The sequence below is a fragment of the Hemibagrus wyckioides genome, linkage group LG11, assembly GCF_019097595.1.
Source record: "Hemibagrus wyckioides isolate EC202008001 linkage group LG11, SWU_Hwy_1.0, whole genome shotgun sequence".
NCBI classification, from domain to species: Eukaryota; Metazoa; Chordata; class Actinopteri; order Siluriformes; family Bagridae; genus Hemibagrus; species Hemibagrus wyckioides.
This window is the reverse complement of record NC_080720.1, coordinates 19,180,180-19,207,525: the sequence shown is the minus strand read 5'-3', so window position 1 is coordinate 19,207,525 and position 27,346 is coordinate 19,180,180. Positions and strand designations below refer to the sequence as shown.

Sequence of the window (27,346 nt, the reverse complement as noted above, 5' to 3'; positions counted from 1 at the left end):
TAATTCAGCCTTTTTTTGTTTCTTTTACAAATACCTACATATGACAAGAGAATTAAAGCTCTGGGAGCTTTATCTAGATCAGGGGTGTCAAATCTTATCTGTAAAAGACCCGGTGTCGCTGCAGGTTCTCATTTCAACCCAAGCAGAAGTCATGCTGAAAGCCAAGATCCACTGATTAAACAGGTTGAATCCAGTTTGGCTCCTGCTTGATTGGAATGAAAACCTGCACTCACACCGGAGCATTGTGGATAAGATGAACACACCTTATCTATACTATACTATACTATACTATACTATACTATACTATACTATACTATACTATACTATATTCTTATGAGCTGTAGTGGTTTTACATTTTCGGAGGTTTATATAAACAGCAGCACTGATCATTTTAGCCTGTGATAAGCTGAGGTAGGAGGTAAGCACATAAAATCAACATGGTGTTTATTAGGAGCACTGTACTGATCTTTATCGTAATTCCAGGGAGTTCGTGGGATGATTCGCAGGCAGATAGTATGAGAAGAGAATACACCATAATAGACTTGTGCAGTATAAAGATAGTATCATCTCTACAAGTTATTGCGCTGCACCTAAAAATTCATCATCCACCGGAGTCTTCATGATTGCAGCAGACGGCACAGCTGATAATATTATTACATGCACATGCACTCTCCTTAAACCTGAAATGGCTGGAATAGTTATTTTTAAGCCCCTGCTGCGAGATAATTCCATCGCAATATTTTAAAATGAGAAAAATCACGTTCAATATTTGCACTAGTTTCTAAGTCTAATCTGTAATCGTAAACACAAAAACATGCACAGGTCAAAACCAGAGACTAGGAAGAATGAAACACAGCAAAACGAGTCAGAAACACGTGATAACATCACCAAGACAGGCACGGCGGGGTATAAATAGACAAACTGATTAAACCCAGAAGATCACACCAGTGACAGGACAGGGGAGGAGACGAGACCAGTGTTTTAATGGCCAGACATAAGCACTTAAACATAAAACCCAAAACAAACCATGTGCTTTGAACTGCGCCATGGCCCTTAGAGGATGATGATTATCCGTGATGATAATTCTGTTGGTGTTCTAGCAGCACTGAATAATATGCAAATAGACTGGATATTATAATACAGTAATATTAATGTCTATTTAAAATGTTTTTTATCATCATATATGGGCATGTGTGCACATAAAAAATCTAGCAGTACAACTGTATGCGTGTTCTTTTATAGTGCACCCATAAAGCTCATCTACTTAAAGCAGAAACTGTGTATAAATAAAAGAGGCTTCATTAAAGTTTTCAGTGTAGCCTTCAGTAATCAGATCTACATTCTTACAAATATCATAATTAAGTTGTTGTATTTGGTGTTTTTATTAGTATTTGGGTGACACCTATTTATATAGATGTAGAGTGAAGAATAAATTGTAAACATTCATGAAATCAGGTGATAAAATATGGGACAAATGTGACAAATGTCAGCTGAGATCATTCATTTCTGACTAGAACAAGACTGTAAAACATTTCAAAATGGTTAAATTTAGAAACAAAAGTTCACCTGCAGCCTTAAAATTGTGAGTAAACTCGACTTGAAGATAAGCTTTGATTCAAGACTTTAAGTTTCCTGTTTGAAAACTCATAAAGTTGAGTTCCAAAACTTGTCATGACAATTGGAGTTAAAGAGAAGAAATCAGATAAGTTTTACAGTCAGCAGCAATAGAGCACAAAGCTGAAACGAACCAGCTATATGCCAGCATTAACTAGCATCGGTTCTTTCTCTAAATGTCTTTTCCTAAAGAAAAATTTATATAAAAATCTTTATGGAAGATGGGTTTTTTTTTTTTCAACTGTGGCGAAGAGAATATATGCACAGCCTCATTTAAGCCTCCTGCTTTCAACATCTGGATTCTCTTCGAGTCTAAACCTTGCTCTGAATTGTGTTTACATCATAAGCACTTTGCACTGATCGCCTTTACCCTCTTTTCTGTCTCCCCCTCCAGATTTTCCGCCGTGCAGACAAAAACGGTAGGTCTGACTTTATTCCTATATTCGTCGAAAATCATTTGATATTTTCTTTGACGTTGCATAATGACATTTCAGGAACTTTGCTTTTTACAGTTTATTTCAGTGTCACTTTCTCACAGTGGGTTTGAAAGGGAAAAAACACACAATTTAGATGAGAAATTGTACGAGAAAGCAAAACCGTAATGGATTTTGGTTGTTTTCATGTTCTCTTTTGTTTAGCTGTAATGAGTGAGTGATTTGCATAAATGTATTTTGCAGAGACGGGCTGATTCACCACTGCAGAGCATCTCAGCGAGTTTACATGTCAGTGTCTGCATTCAATAGTTTGATTAATTAGCTAACTAGTAATTAATAAAGGGAACGTTTCTGTGCTGAAATGTAATAGTAAGCCTTTTTTTTTGGAGTGTGTGTGAAGAAAAAAACAGCGAAAGGAGTACACAAGAAAATACACAACAAGCACTGATCTAGTTTGTAAGCTCACTTGAGAATTAGAATATGCAATGCTTTGTAAATGGATGTTCTCTAAATTTCTTTACTGTATGAGAAGCAAAAAAAGAAAAAGAAAACGGAAGAAAGATTCACTGGAAGGCAGTCGCGAGGACTTTTTCATTGTAAAGACAAGAATGTGTAGAACGGACGAGAGAGATGGAAGAAATTACATGCTGTCCAAACAAATCAGAAAGGAGTGGAGTCTCTGAGCTGAGCCGAGCCGAGCCGTCATCGCAGAAATGATAATCGCTGTTCCCAAAATGACAATTACCTCTCCACTTCAATCATCCCTCCATCGGCGCAAACCATAGAGGAGGAAGAGAGAACGTGTGAGTCAGACAGAGGGTGTAAGAAAGATTTTAACTCACTGCTTTAACACCTTTCATTAGACGTAGACGAGTAAGAAGTGGCTGATTGGTTACTGATTAATGCTTCTAAAAATAGTCCTCCAAGCAGCTTAGACGCTTCAAGATCTTGCTGTATTGTGTGTTTTGTGTGTGTTGTATGAGCGGGTGGCTGCCGGTTGGAGAACCACTGGTCTAGAGAATGTGGAACTAGAGCACGGTTCATAAAAATGTAACATTTAGTGAAAAAAGAGAGTGAAATGTGGATTGCATTTTCCCCATGAAAATAAGAACAATTTGAACCTTTTTGATCTTAGAGATTTATTCCCTGATTTGATTGCTGGAGGCTGGGATAACTTAGGCTGTGTATATTTAAGGCCAGCTTTTGCTAGAATTTCTCATCTAGCTTTACATAACAACAGAATCTCAATTTAAGGGTGGTTTCACACATGCACAGAGATTTTATTCAATGCAATTCAATTTTATGTCTAGAGCACATTTCAAACTGACCAAAGTGCTAAACAGCTAAGAGTAATTAAGATTAAAAATGGTACATCGACATTATAAGAGTAACATAAAACAAAAGCACACACTAAAAGATAATGAATTATACAAAGTATAAATCAAGTTAATAAAGTGACCAATGAAGTGGACATGTGATGTAAAATACAAAGTGTGAGATGCCAAGTCATATTACCAAGATGAAAAAAAAGGTCTTAAGGCAAGATTTTTTTACATTTACACTGACCAGGCATAACATTATGACCTCCTGCCTAATATTGTGTTGGTCTGTCTTTTGCTGCCAAAACAGTCCTGACCCATCATGCACTGTGTATTCTGACACCTTTCTATCAGAACCAGAATTAACGTCTTCAGCAATTTGAGCAACAGTAACTTGTCTGTTGCATCGGATCACATGGGCCAGCCGTCGCTCCCCAAAGTGCATCAATGAGTCTTTCCTGCACATGACCCTGTCGCTGGATCAACACTGTTCCTTCCTTTGACCACTTTTGATAGATACTGACCACCGCAGACCGGGAACACCCCACAAGAGCCGCAGTTTTGGAGATGCTCTGATCCAGTCGTCTAGCCATCACAATTAAACTTGTCAAACTCAAATCCTTACGCTTGTCCATTTTTCCTGCTTCTAACACATCAACTTTGAGGACAAAATGTTCACTTGCTGTCTAATATATCCCACCCACTAACAGGTGCCATGATACTGAGATAAATCAGTCTTATTCACTTCATCTGTCAGTGCTCATAATGTTATGGCTGATTGGTGTACATTTTGGACAGCCGCCCTGATCCGGACGAACTAACAATTTCATCTCATTTTATGCAACTGAGCAATTGAGAATTCAGGGCCTTGCTCAGGGGCCCAGCAGTAGCAGTGTGATAATTTGAGCTCACAACCTTCCAATCAGTTGTCCAACACCTTGATTTGTCGATAGGTGAAGCAGATCTTGCTCTAGAAGGAGGCATATTCCATGTCTAGAGAGAACATGTTATCATTGAGTTTTAATCATGAGGATGTTTAGCAGAAACGTATTAGTAGATGGAAGTCTGAATTATAAGGACTAATCATATCACTGTGGAGTCAGACTGTATAGTGCCTTAAAGACAACCAGTAACATTTTAAAATCAATTCTATCCCTCATAAAAGCTAGTGTAGAGATGCCATGACTGGTGGAATCCTGTCTCTTATTCTTGTAGCAGTAAGAAGACTAGAAATGGCATTTTGGACAAGTTGCAGCTAGGAAAGGAAAGACCGACTAATCCCCATGTAAAGGGACCTGCAGTAATCGAGACCTGATATAATAAAAGCGTGCAGTATGTTTGGTTTTTTGATCAAGTGTGGAAACTTTTGTTTAAACCAGGAACAGCCCTGAGATCAAATTGCTGGTTTATCTAAAAGAAACAGCAAAACAAACAAAAAACAAACAAACAAAAACAGTAGGCTGTAATTAGCTACAATTACACACGAGTGTGTACTGCTTGGTGCTGTGAGTGAAAGAGATCTACTCCAGGGACCAAGTGTCAAATAACATGATTGGCTATTTCTTTATATTTCATTTGTCTGAGAGTGACGGGGAAAATAATCCGGTTGCAAAATTAAAAATGCAAGAGCAACTGCAGAAACACTAAAGCAAAGTCCAAACTTTGCTGTGTGTTGTTCCTGTAATTTTGTTTCTTATTGGGTTTTTATGATTTGCTGATATTTTTTTAATATTGTTTTGGCCCGTAAAAAAATCTATTTAAAAAATGAAAACTAGTAAAATAATTGAAAAGTAAACAGAAATTAGTAATCAGATTAAATGACACAGGAGTAATGAAGAATAATGCATGACAGACCGGTCTGTTAGGTAAGGTACTTTATTGTCCTTGCAAACAATACAACTAAATTTAGTTGGCAGCTCCCAGACAGCAATAAGGGCATCTAAACATAAAACAATAAAGGAATTTATATGTTAAAAAAAGTGGATTAAGGATAAATAGAGTACATCATAAAAATTATACGAGATTGCAAATAAGTGTAATGCCTTGGTGATCTTAATGTATTACTGAGCTGTGTATATTGCACATAGTATATAGAGATATGTTGTACAGTTATAAAGTGACAAGGTGCACTGTAGTGTGTGTCACAGCAAAAATAGGTTTGATATAAATTAAAGAATAGCAGCTAAGGATAGGTCCTTAGTCCTTATCGAATGTAGGGGGAAGGAGTAGTAGCTAGTACTCATAAAAAGAATGTACAGTATATGTTGGGGGGAGTTGTGATGCTGTACGTTGTGCAAGCAGCATGTTCTGAAGTGTGTTACTCTTCTTATACTGTAGCAATTTGCCATCGATTACAATGTACTGTATAGTCATAAACCACACATCATGCATTAGATGTAATGTGGAACATTCAGGAGATAAGTTATTTCCTGTTCTCGCCTGCTTTATAGCTGAGATAAACAGTCATTTCCTTATCAGCCTCTCTCTCTCTCTCTCTCTCTCTCTCTCACTCACACACACACACACACACACACATATGTTAAATAGTATCTTAATATATGAAGAAAAAAAAATCCAGAAGTTATAAGAAGAAACAAACTTTTTAGGAAGACTAACTGCCCAAAATGAGCCTGGGTACAGACTCCAGTATTCAGGCCAAACCTGGCCAAGAAAAATGAATGTGTTAAAAATGTAACACCCTGTACTTCTATATTAGATGTATTAGGTGTGCTTTGGATTATGTAAGAACTTTCATGTACTATAAAAATGTACACCCTTGTTTTTAGATTATGGATGAAACTGGGTGTCTATGAAGCCTTGACAAGCATTTAATTAGGTAGATTAAAAAAATCCATCTTCATACGGTCTTAAACTTGTAAGTTAGTGTTAGTTAGTTAGTGACCTATTGAACCAAGCACTTTTGTACGTCGCTCTGGATAAGGGTGTCTGCCAAATGCCAGAAATGTGTTTGATTTGATGCTTCAGTGACACAAGCAATCAGTTAAAACAACAAAACTGGACCTAAATTAACATCCATTGCAGATACCTGGGGTTCGACTGCGACTGACATCAATTCCAAATACAGACACGCCTCATGGTGTACTCCCCCCCTCTATACTGATTGACATTGTGCCTGGCATTAGAAATGCAAAAGCAATCGGAATTGCGATTCCATTTGAATTATAGAAGGATGAATATGACAGGTTCATAAGACATCTCAGAAGACATGGGGAATACAACTTCAGATGGACTTTGCGTTTTAATCTGAAATGTGGCAGACGTTATACGTTCGTGTAAATCTAAATGAAAACAGTAATCTGCATGTCCATTTCAATTAGGTCACAGTTTATGCCTTCACATATAGAAAACTCAATTGCAAATACAATTTGGAAGCTCACAAGCTTTTTAGCCATTTTATTATTGTGAAAGCGATTTGGATTCTTCCTCTGAGTGCCATTAATTTCTTAAAAAAACGTTTACATTAAATTAGCCCAAACTTACAGAAACCCTGTGGAAAGAATGGAATATAAAATATCAGTATGAAATATGGTTATAAGAGTTACCCACATGGGGTTAACTCTTAAAGTAAGTCTGGCTTTCCTGTGTGAAAATGCTCTGTGTCACTCTCTTTGATTGCGATCAGTTATTTAACTGAGATGCGCTATATAAAAAAGTAGGTTAGCTTCATCCTCAGAGCATCAGCACAGCCCTGCTGGCCTATCAAACGATAAACATCAAACATGTCTGATGGCTTCCTGGACATGTTATATTTCTGTTAGGAAGGCTAGAGAGAGAGAGAGAGAGAAGAGAGAAATGAAAAAGAGAGAAAGTAGTTTGCAGCAGTTTGGGTGTGTTTCTTACATACGTGTGTGATTTTGTTTATGTGTTCCGACATACACGTGTGTGATTTTGTTTGCCTTTCAAAACTCACCTGCTCTGAGCTTTTGAAGCAGTCTTCCCAGGTGCCTGGTTTCACTACAGAATCCGATTATATTTGAAATGTCATTGCAAGTTGTAGTTTTTTTTAGTTACTGTCTAAAGATATTTTTAAAACGGCAAAAATTCAACACCATTTAGGACCGTGGTGAAAACTATCTAAGTCTTGGGAAACTACATCTTTGACCATTCATTTGTCCATTCACATCTCTAAAACATAACAGCAAACCCCATAATGCAGTATCCTTTTCTGTATTTTTGTCATTTTAGCTTTCTTTTTGTTTTTTTTTTCTGATTTGCTGTTGCATTTTTCTTCGGTTTATATGCACTTACACTCCAAAACAAACAAACAGAAAAAGAAAAATTAAAATCAATTAGTAATCAAATGTCATTAAATTAGGAAGAACGGATGACAGATTGCATTGTGGTTGTTGGGTGTGTGTGATCCGGCATGGTCTGGAGTGTGTTAATCTGCTTAGACCATAGCAATGTACCATCATTTATAATGTTTATTTTGTTAATGAACACATCATGCATTATGAAGGTTTGCGGTAAGATTTAATGTTGTGAAACATTCGAGAAGTTATTTCCTGTTCTGGTCTACGTTATACTTAAGATAAACTGTAATTTCCTCCTCCTCATCATTCTCTCTCTCTTTCTCTCTTTCTCTTTCTGTCTCAGAACACAGTGAAACCATTTCAGCAAGAATCAAGAAAGCATAAAGACTTTCCTGTACCTCAAAACAATAACTTCACACTTACAACAATAAAGATTCTCTCCATAAATGTTAAATGAATGTCTCTAAATAAATAAATAAATAATTTAAATAAATGAATAAACAAACAAACAAACAAATGAATGAATGAATGAATGAATGAATAAATCAATCAATCAATCAATCAATCAATCAATCAATCAATCACCACATCTATGATATTAGGTTTTACTTTGTTGGGCAACACATTTAAAAAAATAACTGTTTTTATTAGTTTTAAATTATGTTAAGTGTCGGTCCATGCGTACGAGCCGTTACTATAGAAACAATAACGTATTAGAACCAGCACATTAATATTAATCTATTCAATGACCATTCATGTTAAAGCCACAGCTACCTGTCCTGTTGTACAGAAATAATTTTCTGACCAATCCGATTCCAGCATTCAGCCATTATGCTGTGTTGTAATGGTGTGTTAATGTCTTCCCAATCTATTTACTTATTTGGAGTCTTTATCTAATGAGTGCCTAATTATCTTATAATTGTAATTCTATTCTAATAATTGATTGTCTTTGTTACTGAACTTGTATTACTTCTTCAGTCCTGAGTTTTTTCTTGAGACTGGTGAAGTGTCTGCTCAGTCGTTGGCCCAGTTTAACCAGACATCTTAGGAGGTCAGTTTTACTGATCATTCTATATACATATATATGTACTATATACATATGTCTATATACATATACTATATGTATGTCTATATATACATATGTCTATATACATATAATATATTCTATATACATAACAAACTTGCTTGCTATAGCCTTTTATGCAAGAAACTTTTTTTATAAATACAGGCTTGTTACAAAGTTTAGTCTGTATCAAACTTTGTAATGTTAAGCAAATTCTAATGGTTAGTGACAGTTTAATATAGCCGAGCGTACGTTAGTTTCTGCACCGTGCCTTGTTTATTCGCATAAAGTGGTAATAAAAGACTGTACTACTAACAATGACAACATAATAATCGGGTTAAGTCGCAGCAAAATTACTTCCAGTTTGTACACACAGCTGAGAAGATCAGTAGCTCTAGTAGCTCACAGTCTAGCTGAGGGATGAGTAATTAGTTGAGTGCAGAAAAAAACCTTAAAATCAGATCTTTGGTGATACAGTTGCAACATTCTTATTATAAAGCAATAATCATCAAGACAAAGAATAAGCCCAGGACACACAAGTTCATTCTCAGATTATTTCTAAACTTAGTAAATTAGATCACCCCCAAACTTAGCAAATTGAGAATTTAGATAGAACTATGAGCTAATTTGAGAGGGATGAGTAGAGAAAGATGAGGAGAGGAAGAGAAGAGGAAGAGGAGAGGAAGAAGAAGTGGAGAGGAGGGGAGAGGAAGAAGAGAGGAGAGGAGAGGAGAGAAAGGGAGAGGAGAGGAGAGGAAGAAGAGATGAAATGAAGAAGAAGAAGAGAGAAAAAGGAAATGAAGAGGAAGAAGAGAGAAAGAGGAAGAAGAGAGGAGAGGGAGAGAAAAAGGAGATGAAGAAGAGAGGAGAGAAAGAGGAAGAGCAGAGGAATAAGAGAGGAGAGAAAGAGGAAGAGGAGAGGAGATGACTGGTGATGCAAGAGTACAGCAGAAAGAATCTGTAAGCAGGCAGAGTGAACAGAAGAAGGGATAAAGACCAGGCAGTTGACAGATGGGAAGGATGGACAGATCAGATTTGAGATTTCAAAGCTCCATATCCTCTCTAATTATGAATGCTTCAGGCTTATATCTCAGTGTCAGGGATTATAAAAGATGCAGATGAAAGTATTAAGTAAAGTGCAGACAGGTGACCAAAAACATGAACAGAGGACAGCAGGCAAGAACATCCGAATTATATGTGAGACTATGACACATACAACAATACACAAACACTACAACAACACAAAAAGCTTGCCAAAGAAACAAAGAAACCAGAAGTGAAATAGGGCTGCTAATGGAGAGTAGCATGAAACAGGTGTGTGATCAGTGAGACGTGTGACAGGGTTATGTGAAAAGCTGGGGCTGAGGAGGAATTTAATTCATCACTTTTTAATCATCATCATTCATGATTTTGGCATAACCATCACACTGAGGAAGTTTATTCTGATGTTCACTGATATTTTCTTTACAGACCTTAAATATCTTCAGTAAAAATAGATAAAGGGAAAATATTTACTGGTAAATTGACAAATTTCTTCAACACAGTTTATGTAATTCTAGCCTACGTGCCTTTTCCTTAAATATTCAAAATGTTACAGTAAACAAACCGTTTAAACCGTTTAGAAATATATAGTAATATGAACTCATATATATGAACCTGGTTTAACACACTTCACTTAATATTATGCCAATTTCTCAAAACCTAAAACAATCACAAGACTCAAATTTCCATCCTAAAAGCAAGATTAAACATTAAACCTAAAACTGTTCACTCTTACATTTAATCCACACACACACACACACAGAATCTACACACTACTACACTAAAAAAAATTAATACATGTTTGGTCAGGGGCTCACATGACCTCATCCACATCACACAAGATGTTTGTCCTGTCAAAGCAGCAGGGTTAATATGCTGAATTTCTGATAGGTGAATAATGTTTATGGGGCAGCATGGTGACTTAGTGGTTAGAAGAAGCAAGAAGGTCCTGGGTTTGAATCCTGGGTTCGAACAGGCAGGGGTGTTTTTGTGTGGAGTTTGCATGTTCTTCCCGTGCTTGCATGGGTTTACTCCCATGGTGCAAAAACATGTACATTATTGTTTGGTTATTCTAAATTTCCCATAGGAGTGAGCATGTGTGGTCCAGGATGTACCCCTGCCTTTCGCCCAATGTGTGCTGGGATAGGCTCCAGCAGATCCCCATGACCCTAATTAGGAATAAAGCGGGTATAGAAAATAGATGAATGGATAAATAATGTTTATATGACCATGTACACAGGTGTTTCTTTTCTAAAGACCAGTACTGTGCTTAGTGGTTAAGATGTTGGACTAGTGGTCAGAAGTCATCCTTTCTTAGCAGCTACTATAGATTACTCATCATTTTATGATAATGTGATACAGTAAGTATGCTCACTACATAATAATAACACAATCCTAACTGTTTCTCCATGAAGTAGATTGAAGTGCAGATCTACAAGTACTGATCTTCTCTAATTGTGAGTTCATGAACAAGTACATGGCCTAAATTTCATTTGAGATATCTTTTCTTCTGCTTGTGCCTCTTCTTCTTCTTCTTCTTCTTGTCTTCTGTTATTGTTTTGGTCACTTTTTTTTCTAAAGAAACCAAATATCTGTCTCTTTTTATTCATCGTGGTGTGCTGCTTAGTGTTTGTACTTGTAAATAAACGCATGATGGGATTTGTGTGTAATTCTGCTCAAACACTGAAGCTGATCAGTAATACGAATGAATACACACTGTTTATAGTTCTCATAAATGTGTCATCCTTTTGAGAACAGATTTGAAGCTTATGGAAATCTTCTTGTTTATTCCAGTTCTAGTGTCTGCGTGATTGAGAATGGAAGTATAAACTCAGTCTAGTGGTGAATCAGTCTAAGATCTGTTCTTACTTTAAATAACCCATATTGGATTTCTAGCCTATTGATCATTCAAAACAGAGGGCAGGCTCGATTGCAGGGGCATGTGAACAAACCCCAGCATGAGCTGGAGAAAGTATGATTTATTTAACAAGACGTTGCTGATGGTGAACAAGAATGACAGCAGTGCTGTTCTAACATGTTGTGGTTACAAGTCAAGGGTGCTTTTTAGTACATACTTGTTGACTATGTGAACTGATCTCCCATTGGGGGAATCCCACTTGCGCCTTGTGGCTGATTAACTCAAGTGGAATTTGTTAGCTGAGCCCTGAGGGATCAAATTAAACAGCAAGTGGAGACTTTAAGAGCTGGACTTGTGATCTTATTCCTGTCAGATCAAGGTTTATGTAGCCAACTGCTTTACTGAGACATGCGATCTGACATAACTTCTCTACTAGATTCTCATAAATAGTTTACAAGCTAAGTGGTGCAACATCATAGCTTCAGGGTCCATGGTTCAGCCCCGGGCTCAGCTATCTGTCTGAGTCCGAGTTTTATATGCTGTCACCATTTCTGTGTGGGTTCTCTGGGTTCTTCCCACCTTCGAAAAATATACCAGGAGGTGGACTTTCTAGACGAAAGTGCCCAAGGTGGGAACGACCATATGAATTGACCAAGTGAAATGTCTGTCACCATCTGAGGCTCTACACTGATCAAGATGAAGTGGTTAAAAGAACGAGCTAACTAACTGAAAAGCTACCACTTTTGTGGCACAGTTGTTGGATAGAAATTTGGCAGATTTGGGAGGATTTCTGGAACACAAGTTTGAGGTCTTCTGACATGTTTCCAACATGGTTTATTTCAGCACAATGAACAGTGTTGTAAGTTTGAGTGACAGTCATAGTCACTCAAAATAGGGTAATGGAGAGTAGGTACTAGAAACTTAAAGTAATTTCAGGTCTTCTAGTACAGTTCCCTTCTGTACATTATTTTTTCAAGATTTGTAATCGTCAAAGAAAGTGTTTTGTACAGGGGTATGAAAGTACTTATTAAAACGACCCATTAAATAAATGTTTTCCAGTGATGAAATTAAGTAGGTTATTTGGAGATAATGAATCTACATGATTTTTCGTGCTTGTTTTTCTACATTTAATTGGATGCTTTGAACTGAAAATGGCTTTAAAAAATGAAACACATGAGTCATTGGGTGGATGAGGGAAGAAGAGACGTTTGAGATTTATAGAAGTCCTTTGATGAATGAAAATGTATGTAAATGAGTAAAAGATATACATTTTTCTTGGAAATTTAATTAAGAATATTCACTTTCAGTAACACTCGGGTAAAGGATAAATACCCCTAAAATAATACCACAGTACAGAATACAATTACTGAAGGATTTTTCACCATGGTTTAATTGTGGCTCTGACAGTAAGACAAAGCAACCCATTAGATTAAGCCTGAGTAAGACAGTTGCAGAATAGTAGATGAAATCTCTGGGGAATTAAATTCACTCTCAGGGTGTACATCAAACACTGTGCTAGAGACTGAAGTGTGCGAAGTGAAGCTCTTACACCGCACTAGAATTTGGCTTGACAGCACACCTCCCCTGCTGAGACCTCTTATGGCTGACCTTGCAATTATAATCCATGAGACTGTGTCCTTGCAGGTAAACACTTTCCTGTTTAGGTGCTTACCTTTTGCACCTCTGCATGAGATTCTGCCCTAACACTGTCAAAGTCATCCCCATAGCATGGCCAACCCATGCACAAGCAACAATATAGCAGGAGACTTCCTTCTTTGATATCAGATTTTTCCAAAGCCTGCAGTGATGCTACAGGCACATCAAGTGAGAAAAATGAACCTGGTATGCTCTTTTATTCTACATAAGCAGATTTCCGGGGGGGGAATGCATACCAGTTCTTTCTCTTTCTCTCAGATTGCATATTGTAATGTGTCTGCTTTCCTGTTTCCTGATCGCATCAAAGATTGAAAAAGACAAAGTCCTTGACTTTTAAAAGAAATAAGTCAGACAGAGAGCTGATTAAAGATGCTGATCAGGGATGTTTTCAAGCTGCTTGGGACCAGATGGCTGCCAAGTTTGTCCTTGAAATAACCAAGCAGAGGCCGATGTTCTTGGATGTTGTTCTGACAGACCATAATATGGACCTTTTCACCTTCCAGGGTAATTATAAGTCTGGTCATTTAGCCAGCATGTCAGTCTCCTGGATTGTCTTTAGAGGATTTCTTCTGTTTGTTTTTTTTTTTTGTTTTTTTTTTTAGATTATGTCGTAGTTAGCTCTTGTCATTTTCATTCTTAGGTGTTCGTTTTGTTTACCTTTTTCTGTACTAGGGAACAATTTTCTACTAAACAGATTAGATGCATAAATCATTGTAACACACAAGACTCAGGAGAAGTTTGAGTTTGAAATCTATGGGCAGAAGGCTTACTTACAAAATCCCAGACAATTCACATTCAGAGGCAAAACTGTTCACAAACAGACCAGACAAATAGCAAATTCAAAGACTCGTTGATCAACAAAGAAATGATCACACCACAGGAATAGCAATTGCAGAATGCTAGGCTCAGAACTAAAGTTGGTGAGTCTGATTGAATCAACTGATTGCAACTCTTTTCAGAGAAAAATAGTTAACACATGCTCAGAAAAGTAGCTAGAAGACATTAGATGGCATCATGAACTAACTAGCTGTGATCATTAATTGGCCTTTGGTACTGTGTTGTTTAGTGATTGATCATTGGGAAACAATGGTGATCTGAGATTGGTCATTTGAAATGATGGTGATCAGTGATTGGTCGTTGGGGAAAATGGTGTTTAGTGATTCATCATTGGGAAGAATGGTGATCAGTGAATGGTGAAAAGCTCAGTCAGGCTTTTTGCATAATGCTGGTGAATTAACCAAACCTGGACTCTCAACTCATATAACCAGCAGCCATTGATGCTGTATTGAGTGCTGGATAGTCACTAACTTGCACTTGAAAAAGTCATTAGATTTGTTGCTAGCTACAAACAGGAAGTATTGAATGTGTGATAAAGGAGTTAGCATTCAGCAGAGGGAACTTCTGCTGCTGTAAAAGTGTTATGTCCTGCCTGGGTTTAACAATTATCTTACTGACTACAAAGTTATTTTCTGTTTTAGAATCATGCTACGTCAGGAAGCAACCATACAAGCTACAACTGGAATTTGAAAATACTAAGTAACCTTAAGCAAACTGATTATGAGCATCTGATGATCAAATGATTTCTCTTCAGTGCAAAATTGAGTCACATTCAGTAAAATGTCATTTTTTTCTGGACCTTTCCTAGTAACTATATTGCAATAAATGTCATTCTCGCATACAAAGTCATCCTTCACTCACACTCTTTTTTGATTATATCCCTCTTTTTAAGCAGGGTTACAGTTAGATAACTGAGCTGAGATAAATCAGATTTCCTCTGCTCTGGCTCTGCATGTTGATTCAATCTTCCCTCTTCCTTGGAGTCTGTCTCTCAGCTGTCTTATCTAATTTACAACTGAAACTTTTTGAAGCTTAAATAAGCCAGAAGGCCCAAGCCCAAGCCCAGGCAAGAAAATTCGTACATCACCAGAGACCCTGCAGCTCACGAAGCATGTGCCTCAAATCATTGAGGTGTGAACTTTGATTTTTTTTTTTTTCCAAAGCTAAATTTGTGTTGTAATATTCAAGTGCAAAATGTAATTGATGTTGGGTCATCATGATTGAGCAGCCCAGTGCATCTCTTAAAAATAAATTTAAAAAGTGGAAAAATGATTGAAAGTGCTAAGAGGAGAGAGATGCTCAGTGTTCAGGCCTGCGGTGATTTAGGTCACATATGGCACCATCAAGCTGTGCACTAAGGGCTCAAACTGGTGATTTGATATTTGAGTTCTTCCAGCATGCGTGCTCTGTTAGGCTCCCTATCAGCGTGATTGATGAAGGATACTGTCACAATCAGAGATTCAAGGGCACAGAAGCCAGATGCTACTTCATGTATAAGGACTGATGATTCCAGTCATCTATGTGATAAATCCTTGTGTGAGCGGTGATCTGTTTGACTCATGTTACTCATTCGAGAACTGAACTGATGAGGAAAACTTGTCACATCCAAGTACTCCGAGTCACATTTTTTTAAAGAAATAAAATGTACATGATTGGCATAGTTATTATAGTTATTTTAAAAAATGAATCATTTGTGTTACAATCACATTCGTTCAATATAACCACATACTTTCTTTGAAATATTTGTGGAAAAGCATCTTTGTTAAAAAAAATTATAATCTTCAAAATTGTTTTCTTTTTCTCTTTGTGGTAGATGATGGTAAGCTCTCCTTTGAGGAATTCAAGGCTTACTTTTCTGATGGGATTCTCACTACTGAAGAGCTTCAGGAGCTGTTCTACTCAATCGATGGGCGACAGACCAAGTTTGTACCAGAATTTTGTGATTTTTAATATAAGCCTATATATATATAGGCTCTTACTGTTTCTCCTTAATTGGTGTTCCCTGTGACAGTGAACACAGCCTGGCTTTAAAGACCTTTGAACAAGAAATAAATAACAAAAAGAAAAAAAAAAAAGGTTGAAAGCTGTCATGGAAAAAAAACCCATCAAGGCAACAGTGAAAATTCCAAAAGAGGCATTTCTTTCTTTAGCTCAAAGCTTTGGGTTCGAAAAAGAACATATGAAATACTTGGTTTTAAGGCTTTAAAAAAGCACTGCAGTGTAGGACCACATGAGACTGGTTTCAATTTAGTTTTTTCATTGTATGATCAAAACACTTCACAGACTCTTTTTAAAAGGGGGCACAATCTGCAATCATGACAACCAATTGCTTAGTAATTACTGTATTCAGAAATCTTCAGTAAATTAGAGTTTCCAAGGTCCTGAAATAAAGATCTATTCCATGCTCAGCATGCATCTGGTTCTCTAAAGCAGAGACGCAACTCGCCTATCCTCATTAAGGCGTTAAGCCAGCAGTTAGATGTGGTGCATTTTTTACCCTGCTGAATAGTCCTCCTTTGCCACAGACTATAGGATCAGAATAAACTCTGAATATCTACTCATCAGAAAAACTTCCTACTTCCTAATGGACATACCATATATCTGTATAGACAGAAATATAGGACATATCTAAATGTTCTACACCATGTCCATAAAGATCAATTAGCCCTAACCACAATTGTGATCTAGGGGTCATTTAATATGAAGAGAAAAAACAGAGGTATCTCACTAGAGTTCATGGTCAGTGACAAATCACCATTAGTTTGTGCAAACAAGGTCAAACAGGTGCCATTTCATACCATAGTGTTTTTCCCACAACGTGTGTGTGTGTGTATGTGTGTGTGTGTGTGTGTGTGTGCGTGTGTATCTGTGTGTGTGTGTGTGTGTGCATGCTATTTAATTGCTTAAATCATTAAAAAGCCCTAGTTTTGCTTTTAATTTAGCCCACTGAGTCTCACCTCTATTAAAATTCCATTATTGTCTCCAGGGAGCACTTGAGACAAGTCCAAGCAATTATTTAGTCCAAGCTTCTTTGCTCAAGATTACATTTTGTTTTGATCTGTAATACGACGTGGCATTTCACACCTAGAGCCAGCCACATTTTAGATTAATTTTAGAATATGATAAAGACTATCATCTTGTTTCTAAATGGAGTTCATTTGCTAATTACAAACAGATACTTGTACAGCTATAAAGATATATTACAGTTATATACATGATTTAAATGATATATAGTGCACCATATACTGTGTTGTTTCTTTTCTGATTACTGCTGTATTGTGAAAAATACAATTTTGTCCATATGTATTTTGTCTCCTTACACCACCACATTGTATTTGAAATGAAGCAATAATTCTGTGACTGAAGTGGAGACTTTTAGCTTTAGTTCTAGGGCAATAACAAAAAAAAACCAAAACATTGCATTAACCGTTTTTGCTTCTTTATTATTTTATAACAAATTAAACCTTACCTTATGCATCCTCCGCTCATCTAAAGTGTCAAAAATGACCAACCTTAAATAAAGTAGAAAAACATGAATAAAACACATTTTTCATACAATTTATCACGAATATTTGTCAATATCTAGGTTTTCCCTCTTCAAAATGCAGAAAGACTGCATTTTGTAGTCTGTGGACACCACTTGTTTTCTCTACTGTTCAATATAGTGGCAGGTCATTTTCCAACCTTAAGACAGCACAAGGCTTAAGGAGACAAAAGGGAAGAAAAGATAAGATCAGATAACATAACATAAGATAAGATAAGATTTATAATTATATAATAATTAATATAACAATGATTTATAATTATAACAGTGAGTAATTATAGTCCAACCCTACAAATCTGTTTAAACTACCAGGATCTGTAAAAAAACAAATCACTCTCCTTGCATTAAAGTGACTCTTTACCTTCTTTCATTTTCTGCTTCTCCTTTACAGTAACCTCGACACCGACAAGTTATCAGGTGGGTTTAGCTCCTTCTTTTCTGTTTATTTCACAAAATATTACCCCATAAACCACTGATAAGGTTGCTAAACTGCGTATTGACTGTTAACTCAAGAGCTTTATGATAAACACATGAAAGTGTTGAAAGAGGATGTGGTAGCTTAGTGGTTAAGGTGTTGTACTGATTGGAAGGTTGTGAGTTTGAATCCCACGTCCACCAAGCTGCCACCACTGGGCCTTTGAGCAAGGCCCTTATCCCGCAGTTGTATAAAAAGGGTTAAGTTGCTCCAGATAAGGGTGTCTGCTAAATGCCTGAAATGTAAAGTGAATTCTATTAAAATTCTTCTCTTTGTCCTTGCTTCCTGTAGTTCCTTCACCAGTTTATAGTGGGATTTCTCAGAGGTGTTAATGCCTTGTGGAGGCAGTAAGGTGGAACCTGGTGGAGGTAGAAATTGTTTTTGGGTGAGCCTGTGGTGTTAGCAGAGTTTGAGTGTTAAAATAAAGTTGCAGCAATACAGATGTTTCATGAGTCATCTGCACAGGGCAACAGATTGGTGTCACACGTAGCTGTCAGCCTCCAGAAGTCATTTTAGGCTCTGCTTGAGACTCCTGCTGGCTATGTAAAATTTGCAGTAGTAAACCAATTCACTGTTTGAAAATCATTTATTCTGATAATGTTGGAGATATGTTCTGATAAAACTGGCTTTATTTAAAAAAAAAAGTATTTAAAAAAAAATATTCAAGTCTGTTTGGTGATATGCATCCATATATGAAGTGTTAGTTACTTAAAATCTGCCATGGTATAAGCTTAGGTATAAATAATCTACTGTCGATGTAAATAACATGAAGCTGAAATTCTAATCTGCTCAGATTCCTCTTTTGATTTCGAACCCTAATGTCTTCAGTGTCTTTGTCAGTCTTTGGAGGGGACTGAATGATGCCTTTCTGCCAGAAACTGGCTCGCATAAGTGTGCAAGAAGACACTTTCTCCTAACACCCTACTCTCTTAGGAACTCATGCGAAGTACACCTTCCCTAGAGTCGCAGACGTCTTCTCACTTTTTTGTCAGTAGCAGTAGTTCAAGCTGCAACATGAAAACCTCTCATCTTTGTCTCAGTTTCTCCTTAACATAATCAAGTTCTGAAACATTGCTCCACTGTGCGTCACATCTCATAAACATGTGCATTTTTTTCTTTTGTCGACTTTTGAACATCCCCAGCATTTATGATTTAATGGGCTTTTGAGTTCTGATACATTCAGCTCGGTTCTTCTGTGATAATATATTTCACTATACATTTATGGTATAGAGCAGTGCACAGGGTACAAAATGCCACTGTGTTATTCCTTACATAGTGTGGGTAAGTAAACAATAGGTAGTCATTTGGAAATTGGCTTAACCGGATGTCGGCGGTGCTTAAATAAATAAAATATTCCTTTGTGAAATCGTGTTGATGATGGAGCATGTTGAGCTTTAATATATTTGTGAAAGCAAATTTTGCATGTTTGTTTATTTTTTAAAAAAAGCCAGTGATCCTGGCCAAAAAATCCTTACAATACAAAATGTTTGCAGTTGTTTGCAATGTGCCACAGCAGTATGCTACAAAGGGTTGCAATATACCACAGTCATTTGCCAACAATGTTTAATTTATTTAATGAATGTCACACCATGCATTTCAACAGTTTATAGTTAGATTTTGTGGCAGTATATCATTAAAGCGATGAACACTCCCTCTCTCTCTCTCTCTCTCTCTCTCTCAGCACAGCCTGTCATTTTACTGAGAAAACAGGAAACAGAAAGCAGTTTAGAGACAGCGAGTGCTTACAAACTAAGACTCTTACCAAGAAACTAAAATTGTTATTAGTCTTGGATTAGTCTTGGATTATGTGGAACGTATGGGTCCGTGTGTAGGATGTTACTATGGAAACACTAACATGTTAATATTAATGTAGGTTAATATTAATGTTCATGTTACCTGTAAACACATTTTGGCCAATTAGATGCAAGTGTGTGGTATAAGCATCTATAAGTATTTATCCTTTTTTTTAATATATATTATTAAGTCAACCTGACTGTCATTTTTCAGTTCTGTATCACATCCATTCAGATATAATTTATCCCACTTTATCACATCTCACATTTGTTTCTATATCACAAATTCCTATGTGGCAGTGACTACAGATTCATGACTGCCATTTTGTGGGGCGGAAGAAAAATTTGTTGCCTTCAAATTACACAAGATTAGAAGACAAGCTGTGCAAAAGAGCGGTTATATCACTTAAATGTTCAAAGAAGTTGATAAAAATGAAACCTCATGCCATAGCAACGCCCCTCTCCATCATCAGAGACTGTCATTTCCTGAATATACACACTGATTTAGAGCAAATTCCAGCTTCCTCTACCAACTCATTCCATATATGGACTCCTGAAACACCCAGACGTCTTGCCAACTATGCCGATTGTGTCGGTTCTGCTTCCCTCATTGCTCTGTTGATTATTCTGACCTGTATCTTCTTCATCGTTAACAACTTTGGATTGACCCTCTGATTATATTGACCAGGATTCTTTGTGTACTGACCACTGCCTGCAAGACTACATTTATTCTGTGGATAAAGCTGTTCTCCTCTTAAATCAATCTAAGTCATTTTCTGTAGACCCATGTTTCAAAGAAAGAAATACATCTGAGATTCAACAAAGAAGGCAGAAATAGTACTGTTAGAAGCAAAAACACTTTGTATGGGCCTAGAATATGTTAGGAGAACTTTTTTAGGAGAAGCATTTTTAATGTTGTTTTAATGTTGTTTCCTGTGGAATACCCCTTCAGTTAAATGATCTAATGTGAGTGACTAATGAAGGTTGAGATTAATGTGACAGCAGGTTTGGAGTGGGAGAAACTATATTACACACCTCATTGGATCAAGCAATGGAGCGATAGTCTGCTCAATTTAAGTGCAATTTCCAGTCTACATTTTAAACTTGGTAAGATTTCACTCCAGAATTGTGTCTGGAATGTTAAACTTGGATAGTTCAGGATATAGTAAACTAAACATTCAGCATCGATTATTCTGCATCAATATTCTTCAAAATATCACATGCACCAATGAGTGCAAGAATACCCGAAGAAATCAGTTTTGGTGGATGACAGAAGCATTCTTCCCTGGTAAAGAAAAATGCATTCAAAAGAGCTGTCCAGATCAATAACATCCTCCAGGAGTTAGATATATCTGACTCAATGTCAACAATCAAGAGAAACCTTCATCAAAGTAAATGTAGAGGGTTTACCACAACATGTAAACAATCTGTAAAGATCAAAATCAAGAAGACCAGATTAGAAAAGACCTCAGAAAGGTCCATATAGTTGTAGAACAACATCCTATGGACAGATGAGACAAGCATCAACTATCATACTGCTGGGAAGAGAAGAGTATGGAGTAGAGAAAGAACTACGAAGCACACCACATAATTTTATGGATATGGGCATGTGTTGTTGCCAAATGCAACTGATTCCTTTATACTGATGATGTGACTGCTAGATGAATTCTGAAGAACATATGGCATATTATTTGCTTAGATTCAGCCAAATGCTTCAAAACACACTGGAGGACACTTCACAGTGCAGATGCACAGTGACCGGAGGCATACTTAGAAAGCAATCCAAGACTTTTTGGAAGCAAAAAAATCAAATGTTCTTCAAAGGTCAGATCATTCACCTAAGCTAAATGAGCAAAGCTAAATTTCACCTACTGAAGGCAAAACTAAAGGGAGAGCACCCCAAAAACAATCAGGAATTAACAACAAATGCAGTAAAGGACTGGAACAGCATCACTGGGGAACAGTCTGTCGGCAGAAGTTGACTTTGAAGGATTTGCAAACAAGCATGAACTTTAGCTAGCCCAATTACTTTTACTAAATTAGCACATACTAGAATTGTTGTGTATATAACTGTATATTTAGGGTCCTGGGCACCCATAGTTGCATGTGGGGCATGAAGGCTAGCTTATCTGGTCCCACAGAAGAGCTACTGTAGCACAAAATGCTGAAAGATGTAATGCTGGTTATGATAGAAAGGTGTCCAAAAAACACAGTGCATCACAGCTTGCTGTGTTTGAGGCTGCTATGCCACCCAGAGTGTCCATTCTGACGTCTGTCTGATTCCATTGCTGAAAGCACCTACAATGGGCACATAAGCATCAGAACCAATGTAAGAAGGTGGCCTGGTCTGATGAATCATGTTTTCTTTTTCATCATGTAGGTAGCAGGGAGCATGTGTGTCACTTACCTGTGGAACATATGACACCAGGATGCAGAATGTGAACAAAGCAAAGTCAGTGGAGTAAGTGGGCAGTGTTCTGTTGGGAAACCTTGGGTCCTGCCATTCATGTGGCTGTTACTTTGACACCTACCTTAACAGTGTTGTAGGCCAGGTACACACCTTTTTGGCAACAGTATTTACTTATGGCAGTGGCCATATAATCCACCCTGAAACACTGCAAAATTGTTCCGAAATGTTTTGAGGAAAATGACAAAGAATTCAAGGTGCTGGTCTTCAAAATTCCTCCGATCTCCATCCCATAGATCCTCTAAGCTGGATGTGCTGGACAGACAAATCCAATCCATGGAGGCCCCACCTCACAACTTCCAGGACTTTAAGGATCTGCTGATAACATCTTGGTGCCAGATACCACAGCACACCTTCAGAGGTCTTGTGAAGTCTATGCCTTAATGTGTCAAGCCAGTTTTGGTGACACATGGGGATCTACGCGATATCAATATTAATCTACATAACAATATATATGCATTTTCCATAAAACCACATAATACAAAACTCAGTATTTATTACATTGTCAAAAGAGAGAGTGGCTGCAAGGAAAGGTGGGGCCTTGGAAAAAAAAAATCTCACTTAATGCGGCAGTGTGCAGCACTCTGTCTAAAAATAGATGGGTGTTTTGTTCATTTCTGGACAGTAATGGCATGTTCTTCTGTGTTTTTCTGTGCATAGTTGTTGTCTATGATAAACTTATGAACATGCAGAAGAGCTTGCAATGTAACGTTTATAACAGTAGCGGATTTTGTAGCCAGTGTGGTGTTTTCAGTGCTGTCGCTTCCCCTGTGCAAAGAAAAAGAAGTTGCTGGAGTATGATTAAGGGGAGTGCAGAGAGAATAAGGGTTTTGGGAAGTCGCAGCTGGATATGAAAGAGAGAGAGAGAGAGAGAGAGCAGCTTTGTCATTGTCCAAACATGAAACATTTATACACCATTTTCTAGTCTTTTCCTACACACTACACATGCTGATCTGAACAAATTCCAAATGCTTTACTGTTCCTCTGCCTCCTTTCCTCCTTTCAGATTATTTTTCTGAACATCTTGGGGAGTATCTGAATGTCCTCTCAGCTCTAGAGAAGCTCAACGTTGCCATCCTAAAAGCAATGGACAAGACTAAAGAGGTAACCCTATTTTTTAATAAATAGAAATAGAAAAATATGATGTTTTAATGTTATGAAAATGCAGGATGCACATATAAGCGAGCACTGATGATCCTCTGAAGGTGTGTGTCATTCTGCCCAGAAACAAGCAGAAAGAGCCAGTTCACAGATGGAGACTTTCAGTCTTTTTACATAATGTGTTCAGTGTATTATACATAATGTCTGTTTTAAGCAGTGAAAATACCAGGCTGCTTGTTTGCATGAATTAGCATGTTAAAGTGCTTCTGCGCTGCTGGGTTGTTATTCTGGAGAAGTGGAACAGCACTTTGGAGGAGTTTCTCTGTCGAGATGCGAGTCTGAGCATCTGCAGCAGTTTGTCGACATATTAGGAGAGGCTGCGTTGAGAGACACCAGCTGTGAGTGACTGGAAAATTTACCGAACTTTAATGCTACTTTACTTACAGAACTGTTACTCTAGGCCATGTCTAATGAGCCGGGCTGGCAGTACAAGGAAAAAAACTAAATATGATACAGTTCTGTGGTGTTAAAACAATATAGCATTAACATTACTGATTTAACATTACATTAAATAGTCATCCATCCATCTTGTATTCAGTCTAACACTACATTAGGTTTTCTTACCTTACATTAGTTACAGCATGAATTAACAGCCTGAATATACCACAGAAATTGGTCCATGAGAATTTCACTTTGGTAGTTTGGTCTAAAACTTAGTAATGTGAAAGCTGTGATGTTGACCAGGAAGTGCAGTATGGTACTGAACCCAAAACTACCTGTAGGAGGTGGTGTGAGTTCGGCTGCACTGGAATTGTGCCATGATTCCCACAAACGTGAATGCAACTTGTACTTGGGTCTGCAGTTGTTCAGGAAGCAAAGTAACCAGCACATGTGTTTTAGCTGATGATGACATCATAGGTTTTTATAACACAAGTGTACCAGGAGTGGCAGGGAAATGTTGTGGGGGAGATGCCTAACTATGCATAATAACTCCAAAAAATATTATAAATCATGTGTTCTGCATGTGCATTTGTGATGATGTAGGATGAACCCAAATTTGTTGGGGTTCAATAGAATCAAGTGAGTCTGACCAACGCCGCAGGGAGACTGAGTACAATCACACTCACATCTGGAGTGGTAGCTCAGTGGTGAAGGCAGTGGAATACTGATGAGAAGGTTGTGAGGTCAAATCCCAGGACCACCAAGATGCCACTGTTGGGCCCTTGAGCCAGGCCCTTAACCCTCATTTGCTCAATTGTATACATGAGATAAATATAAGTCCTTCTGGATAAGGGTGTCTCTCAAATGTCGTAAATGAAATGAATGATTAAATTAAAAGCACCTAAGAGAGCTTAACCATTGCTTCTCTGTTGAATGGATTCTCAAGTTCTCAAGTGAATGGATTGCATTACTCCCTCCCCTGTTGATTAAGGTAACACTAATCAATCACATGTTTCTTCGAGCGCTTGTATTTGGAATAGAGTAGCTAACGTTTGTTCACACATAGGAAGTCCGGGTTCATCCTCTCTGTCAGTCAATAAGAGGAAACCATGAACTTCAGCAGTAATACACCATCAGTAATGTCTACAAAGTACCTAATGCTTGTATTAATTGGTATTTTATATAACTGCAAATTAGAATGATGTATTACATACACCGATCAGCCATAACATTATGACCAATAATGTGTTGGTCCCCTTTTTGCTGCCAAAACAGCCCTAACCCATCAAGGCATGGACTCCACTAGATCCCTGAAGGTGTGCTGTAGTATCTGGCACTAAGATGTTAGTAGCAGATGCATTAGGTCCACACCTTGCAACTTACTAATGGACGGATAATTACCGGACTTACAGGATTTAAAGGATACTCTTCATAGATACTGACCACTGCAGACCAGGAACACCCCACAAGAGCTGCAGTTTTGGAGATGCTCTGATCCAGTCATCTAGCCATCACAATTTGGCCCTTGTCAAACTCTCTCAAATCCTTACGCTTGCCCATGTTTCCTGCTTCTAACACATCAACTTTGAGGACCAAATGTTGACACTTGTTCACTGCCTAATATATCCCACCCACTAACAGGTGCCAGGATGAGGAGATAATCAGTGTTATTCACTTCACCTGTCAGTGCTCATAATGTTATGCCTGATCGGTGTATATGTATTAGGTATAGTTATGTACTGTGTAACTAAAAAATCATTAATGTCTACAATGACAATTACAAACTGGTTAATTAGCGAAATTCATAAGGAAAAATGAAAGGTTGGCTTCAGTATTTGCCTTTAATAGTTTAGTAACATCACTGTAGTTGAATTTATGCTAATTCTGTAGAGCTATTGATTATACATTTTAGTCTTTAAATGTATCTTTCTCTACAAGCTTACTTTGTTCCTTTGTTATCGTATGTTATGGAACATAAATGCTGACATTTAACGTTTCTTGACATCGACAAAGGAAGTAAAAAAGGTTAGTTAAGCAAAGCATCCATCCATATTCGTCTGGATTCATCTAGCGGTTTAATGTAAACGCTGTTGAAAGATTTACTGCGCATTTATTCATCATTTATGACATTTGATCTTAGACTATGATTGATGTCTCAATACAGATGTAGGAAATTTGAACCTTTTATTATGAATGTCTTCCTGCACTATCAGAATGATATGGATTCCAAAACATGAGGAATAACTTGGACACATTAAATCATTGTAAGAGCGGATTAGTATTAATAAAAAACCATGACAGGTTCCTTGTGTGTGTAAAGAGCTAGATGGATATAACAGCACTACTACTACACATAGTCGTAGGTATGAGCATGCATATTTTAAAATCTGTTTTTCACTTGCTTTATCTCTTCACAAAAAGAAATACATTTAAGTTAAATTATTTACCATAGTGTTAGAAATGGAAACGTGATAAATATTTGAAGCTGAACAGCTGTAAACGAAAACACCATGAAAAGATCCTGTGTATCAAATCCGACAACGAAACACTGCTGCAGCTTTTTGCAGAATTATCTGATGCCATCAAATGATTTAAAAATGTTACAGTAGTGCAGCTGGAGAAAAGGGTAGTGCTTTATATTTTACTGTTTTATTCATTCATTTGTTTACTCGTATTCTGTGTAAATAATCCACATACAGGTACAGTCGAAATGTCAGTTCATATGATGTGGTCTGACATAAAGAGCTCAGACTGTGCTGATATGTAGCTTAATAAACTATAATCAAGAACCTTTTCTGCTCCGATTGTTATGTTAGTTTTTTTTTTTTGCAGCTGGTAGATGTTGAAAGACTCAATGACTAAGACTTCACAGTAAGATTCAGCACAGTAGGCGAAGGCAATTATTCATGTTGAATTTCTAGCCACAGGCTCTCAGTCGATTACTGAGCAGTTTTTCTCCTAATTAGTAAAAAAAGCACTTTCCCTAGTGCTGTTAAACACCTGAGATGTTCGGTTTAACCTGATGGTGCTAGCCAAAATGAACCTCTTTACCAACCAGTACGTGAAGTGTGAACACTGCATGATACTCATAAATATTGTTAAAAAAAAATGTTTTAATAAATACATAAATTAATTAATTAATTAATTCTGTGAACAGTATACACATTCAAAAATGCTGTAAAAACAATAAAAACAAATTTATAATCTTTAAATCTGCATTTAAAGAGTATTCTTTACTATTATTAGACTACCTTTCTATCTGACCTGTCCATCCATCCATCCATTCATCCCAAATCCTCTCCAAACAGCCACATTTAATTCCTGTGCATATCACTGCTGATCATATACACCTGGGTTTTGGGTGACATTTCTACAAAATACTGCTTGTAAACATCTCCTTCAGCTGCTTGAAGGCAGACGGTGTGAAGG

The 27,346-nt window shown here is 37.3% G+C and overlaps 1 protein-coding gene across 1 annotated transcript in view; it reads left to right on the top strand.

Annotated features, from left to right (window-relative positions):
• Positions 1 to 27,346, top strand: part of necab3 (N-terminal EF-hand calcium binding protein 3) — a 42,718-nt gene that overhangs the window by 6,180 nt on the left and 9,192 nt on the right. Inside the window, exons 2-5 of the mRNA XM_058404010.1 lie at positions 2,009 to 2,033; positions 15,910 to 16,018; positions 18,032 to 18,057; positions 23,382 to 23,479. Coding sequence (XP_058259993.1) covers positions 2,009 to 2,033; positions 15,910 to 16,018; positions 18,032 to 18,057; positions 23,382 to 23,479 — 258 coding nt within the window. The remainder of the gene's footprint in view (positions 1 to 2,008; positions 2,034 to 15,909; positions 16,019 to 18,031; positions 18,058 to 23,381; positions 23,480 to 27,346) is intronic.